The sequence below is a fragment of the Neltuma alba genome, unplaced genomic scaffold (genome assembly GCF_004799145.2).
Source record: "Neltuma alba isolate B1F8T4 unplaced genomic scaffold, ASM479914v2 tig00011485_pilon, whole genome shotgun sequence".
Lineage (NCBI taxonomy): Eukaryota > Viridiplantae > Streptophyta > Magnoliopsida > Fabales > Fabaceae > Neltuma > Neltuma alba.
The window spans coordinates 62,672-68,671 of record NW_021636154.1 but is presented as its reverse complement, the minus strand read 5'-3'; the positions used below and the strand labels follow the sequence as shown (position 1 = coordinate 68,671).

Sequence of the window (6,000 nt, the reverse complement as noted above, 5' to 3'; positions counted from 1 at the left end):
AACAGTTCACTGCAATTAACAAAGAGTTAATGATATGAGATTAGGTAGTAGAGTGAATATAACACGTGAGAGATTTCATATATATGGGGTGTGTATATGTTCAAAATGCACAGAAGCAGGTAAAGATGAATGTGAAGTACGTACATGTTATATAATATATGTATATATATCAGTATGATTCTGTGAAGCATTGGATTCAAAAGGGACGTATCAAGGAAAGAAAGAGACAAGGTGTTGGCAGTGACAGAGAGAGGAGGCAGTGCTGTGTGTGGTGTACTGCCTGCTGTTCCCTTTACTGACTCACAACATCTTCGCTTACTAACCTCTCTCTGATGGCCCTACAACTATATACGTACTATCCTCTCTATCATTTTCTTGCTCTCCTTCTGCTTGCAGCCTATATTCTTTTGTATATGTTTACTTGTACCGTGCCATTTAGGACATATCACAACCCTTAGCTTTCATCTTTATATCTTTATGTATTATTCACTTGCCTCCTACTGCGCCCCTCTTATTATTATCCTGCAATTACAAATGCAGGGTGGCTCTGGACTCTACTGCACACTACCTACTCCACAGCCAACATGCATGGGTTTTCAATAGTTTTAAGTAATTAAATTATGCTATTTCTCATGAATAGTATATGGAGTATATTTTTGTTTACATTTCGATCCCGTTTGAAAATGAGGAATATGAATTATAACTGTAATTTTAAAAAATCATTAAAAAAGTATTTAGCATGAGTAATTATTATTTGTTACGTGGGATTAAGCAAACCCATGGAAGCAGGATTGGGGAATACCACTTCCTCTAATGATATTTCCCAATCCTACATATATAGATTTGTCTAATCCCATATAATAGGCAATCTCTTATGCTAAATATTTTTTTCTCGATTTTAATTCCAATTCCTATCTCTTATTTTTAATACTTCATACCAAACAGTACCTCACTATTCACTATTGAAAGAACTTCTCTTATTGTTTGGTTTCTTACATGTACTTTGACTTTGACTTTAAAAGTTTTTTTCTTGTACTGATAATCAAAATGGTTAAGATGACATTAAAATCAACCTGTGAGATTTTACTTCTATCCTTTCTTCTTTAAGATTATCCCGTGTTCAATATTATTGATTAGTTTGTATTCGAAACATGTTGGGTTATATTTCGAATGAAAGGAATAACTTCATAGAGTTTTTAAATCCATAAATTTTAAACTCAAGACTTTTTTTGAAACTCGATCGATTTCGCCTATACTTAGCTAGGATATACGGAAATAAAAGCAAATAATTTAGTAACTATATTTGATGGAAAGTAAATTAAAGAAATATATCTAGTGTACGTTAAATCTTAATTAATCAATTGATAGTACGTGATTTCAAAATAATCACATTATGAATACGTTTTATATTGTGCACCTTATCAACCTTAAGAAAAGGGACAATTGAATAAAGTCCGCTGATTTGACTGAGGCCATGCAAGTGAGGAAAAGCAAACATGGTGAAACTTCACCTTTTATTTTTTATTTTTTGGCGGATGAAAAAGAGAAAAGATAAACCAGTAGGAGCTAGTGGAGAATTTCCTATTTATATACAGACATAAGTGTCAACATCCACGAATTTACTTACATAAACTTCCAAGGGCAAAAAAAACAAAGCCTGCATAGTGACGAAAAAGTTTGTTGAACATACCCCCAGCTGATGAGAAAAGAAAGATGGGATTCCTAATTACGTAATCTAATCTATATCTCAGTTTAACAGTAGTACGTCCTCCATGACTGACTTAATTATAATTGTCCTTCATCAAGCTCCAATGCTCATCTCCCATCATTATCAACCCCTTTTTTCCCACACAAAAAAAAAAGAAGTAAAAATAAAAACCATGCTCTCTGTCTAATAGTTTTGTTGGAGTAGTAGCCGTGGATGGATCTAGATTCTTTATACTGCCATAACAGTGTTGGATCACTTGCCTTTTTTTTTTTTTTTTAATGTTCCATCATCCTCTCTCTCTAGTCTTATATAAAACCCACTCCTCTCTCTTTCTCTTTCCACTCTCCATAATTTCTCCATACAGCCTTCTTTATTCCACTAGATCTGAAAAGGGCTGGAACCCCCACTTCTTATATATCATTTTTCATAGTTCTCAATCACCCTCCTTGATGAATCTCACAGGCTCTCTTCTAGACATGACCGTCTCTTCCCTCCTTCATGCATGAAATCATTCAATTCATGAGTATCTTTGCCTCTGCAAAAGGAAACTGATATATATCAAAGTCTCGAACTTTACCATCTGGCTCCCCCCCCCATCTCACTCTCTCTCTATGATGTCACAGGAAAATAATTCTCCTTCAAAGGAGGCAGCAGCGAAAGAAGATGGTAGCCCAAGCTCCGGCGGCCGGAAAAACGCATCTGCGAGGCCACCAGAGCAAGGTCTCAAGTGTCCGAGGTGTGACTCGCCCAACACCAAATTCTGTTACTACAACAATTACAGTCTGACGCAGCCAAGGCACTTCTGCAAGACATGCCGCAGGTACTGGACCAAGGGTGGAGCCCTACGCAACGTTCCGATTGGTGGAGGCTGCAGGAAGAACAAGAAGGTGAAGTCGTCGTCTTCACGGCTCTCCGGCGACCCCAAGGACCCCGGATTCCCGGGGGAACTTAGTGGCTTCAAGTTTTTCCATGGCCTTTCACCCTCACTGGATTTTCATCTTGGAGGGTCCCTACCCTTACCTAAACTCAATCATCTTCAACCTCCAACCATATATAACCCAGTCTCTTCCTTTGGGGATGTCCAAGCAGCCACCTTTGATCCGTCTGGAAGCTCAAATTCTATGATTAGTTTCAATTACCCAACAACCGGAGGAGGATTCAGCAGTGTAATCCAGGGTATGAGCTCTATGAACGTTAACTGTAACCTTGCTTCTTCAATTGAATCATTGAGTTCTGTTAATCAAGACTTGCACTGGAAGCTACAGCAGCAGAGGTTAGCGATGCTGTTTGGCGGTGACGATAATGGCCAGAAAGACGATGGTGTTTCAGCGGTTACTCTTGAGAACCAAATCCAGAGACCGCAACCCATTTTGTTTCAGAATCTTGAGATTTCAAAGCCTGAGATTAATTGCGTGGCTGCTGGTAATTCCAGAAAAGAAGGCCTAGCCACTGGTGATACCCCTACGGAGTGGTTCTTTGGGAATTCTTTTGCTTCTGTGACTCCTACGCCCCCAAGCACCAGCAGCGGTGGGAATAATGGCTATGATAATGCAGCCAATAACTGGAGTTCTGTTCATGCTTGGGGTGATGTGCAGCAGCAATATAATGCTATGCCCTAGCTAGGGGAGGTCGAAGGAATAGCCAAATTTATTTCTCTATAATTATCAAAATTATCAAAAGGTACTCCTTTTAGGAATATGCTAGTACATGCAATCTTTCATCTTTTATGTTGGTTCAAATGAACATATATATGTAACAGATGGTTACTCATGAACTTCGGCTAGTTAGATGTTTAATCAATTGCATAAATTCCCAGTATTGAATGGCTTCCTTCAAATCAATGAATATATATGCCCTCAGGTACTGTAGAAAATGGGTTGACTTCAGATTGTTTATAAATGTTGATGATGAGTCAGGATCTGATGAGCTGGGGTAATTTTAATTTGTCTGTATTCTCTCTACTGCAATTAATCGCAGGCTTCATTACTGGTATAAGTCGTAAGTGGTAAGTTGAAAGGGATTGGTGAAAATCTTAGCCATCTCTTTCAATACAACTTTGGGATCTGTGATGGGGTTTCAGGAGAGAGTTCGTTGTTATCTGGGATGAGAAAACTTTTTCAACGCCGATATCTTTGATTTGTTTTATGTTCAGTTGATATCCGCAAGTCATAGATAGATACATAGGCACTAGTGTCATCAGACTCATCAGCGTGTCGTTCTGTGATCTATCAGAACACTGAGCCTCAGGCTCCTAAGGTACTGATCGATGCAATGCGCAAAACACACACCACTGGGCGTAGCTTTCGCTGTTTGGCCTCTCCTTAGCCCTGCACTATCAAGGCCTAGCAGCCCTACATTATAGACCTTCTCTCTCTCTCTCTCTGTGATGGTAAGGCCATGAGGCCCTCTTCGTAATAATTAGTTGCAGTGAGGTGTGATTTGGTGGTGTCTGAAAAAGTGGTAGTTTGAAAATGAATTGAATGAAACACTGTCAACATTTGAATGAGAGAGAGAGAGAGAGTGACATGGCATCTAAAGCTCACTTGGGGTTCGATTTTTTGTGCAGCCAAAAAATATGTTGCGTTTAGCTTTCTGGAGTGTTGGAGAGTGAGCCCTCACATCCGTGCTAATTTCCCACTGAGCATCATCCACTCGTTGCATTTCTGCGTAATGTACAGTGATAGAGAGAGAGAGAGAGAGGGTTTACTTTTCCTTGCTTTGCTTTGCGTTTGTTATCTTATATTATTCCTCACTTTCACTATTGGTAAGAACGACACTGACCCCGCAATCATGAAATGATTAGCATCAAACTCATAATTGATTTGACTAGCCTAAAGAAAGGATTATATATAATGAGAATAGGGCTACATACAAAAAGTGAAAAAGTTAATTTGCAATCTTGCGTAATGTATACTTAACTCGTCTCATTACATATTGCCAAATAATGTAAAAAGTTCTGTTCAACAATTAAGAACACATTCTACAAAAGCAACGAAAAGCTGCGAGGCTGTTCTTTTTGAATTCTCTATGCATGTTATGTTATAAATAGCAGCAGCATTCTTTGGTTCATATTCACTCAAGTAGAAAATTAAAGGCCAGCTTTGCTTGCGAACACTTTGCCTCATCAAAACAAGCTTTTAGAGGCTCTAGCTAGCTTTATACTACTCTAAGAAAAACTTTATACATTAAGCCACATTTTCTGCTTTCCCCCTCTTGCTTCTGTACGTGCAAAACCCTGCCTTTTTCTTATATATAAAGAAAGCTCTCTGCTTTCCATCGATCTAAAACATCACGTACACGAACCTGTGAATAGAATCACTATGTAGTAAAACTTCTGTGCAATATTGATAAAGTTAATCAGTTTCTTTTGGGTTTTTAAGAGGCTGTGTGAGGATAAGTTAATATTGAGGGATATAGGATTACGAAGAAGATGAGGCTGCGTGATGAACGTGAAAGCTAAGGGATCAGTGTGAAAGAGAAACTTGTCTTTTAGTTGAGGAAGTGTGGTTGTGTGGTATTGTGGCTGCTGAACTGTCATTTTGCGACTAACGTTATGAAGCGAGAAGCTCATGACATTTTGAGACTCCCTCGATTCTCTACTTCTCATCATTCCCATCTTATCCTGCACCGAAACCTCTGGCCCCACCAGGCCACCATCTTCTTCACCACTCGATAGCTTCATCCACTACCCACCTGTAAGTAATCATATATGTGAAACACCAACATATTTATAAAGCCCCTCATTTCAAACTTTCATCATCATCATCATCTGTTCATATATATTTTAAATGCACGCAGTTTTGGTGCTCACTATATAAAGAACATTACTTGTTAATTATTCCTATCCATTTCTTTTTTTGGTTTAAGTTATATATAACCGATCTCTTGATTCAATTTATCGGTCTCGTTTCCAAAGAAAAATGTGATTAATATATATTGTGATGAATGGGACAACTTGATCAAGTTATATATATGTAAAACACTGGATAAACTTTACATACGAGCTCAAAATTATATTTATTTTACTTCTGAGTAATGCTTAGTGTAAGGATCTAAATATTGAAAATTTTATATTGGAGTACCTTGAAACCTGTAATCGTTTCCAGAGGCTAGGATTGTTAAGAAACTTAATTATTTCTAAATTCCAATAAGTTATACTACCTCTAGTACTTAATATAAGAGCTCGTTAGATTTTTATTTTAGTCCTAAATATAATACCACAATTTAATTTATTTTTAGTATTTATCTATTTTTTTTCAAAATATTTCTTGTAATAATAGTAGTTCTGGCCA

At 37.7% G+C, this 6,000-nt stretch overlaps 1 protein-coding gene across 1 annotated transcript; it reads left to right on the top strand.

Annotated features, from left to right (window-relative positions):
* The first annotated feature begins 2,111 nt into the window (after positions 1-2,111).
* LOC114714077 (dof zinc finger protein DOF5.7-like) lies at positions 2,112-3,412 on the top strand. Its single transcript, XM_028898769.1, has one exon. The coding sequence runs from the start codon at positions 2,320-2,322 to the stop codon at positions 3,325-3,327; it is 1,008 nt and encodes a 335-aa protein (XP_028754602.1). The 5' UTR covers positions 2,112-2,319; the 3' UTR covers positions 3,328-3,412.
* Positions 3,413-6,000: the final 2,588 nt, after the last annotated feature.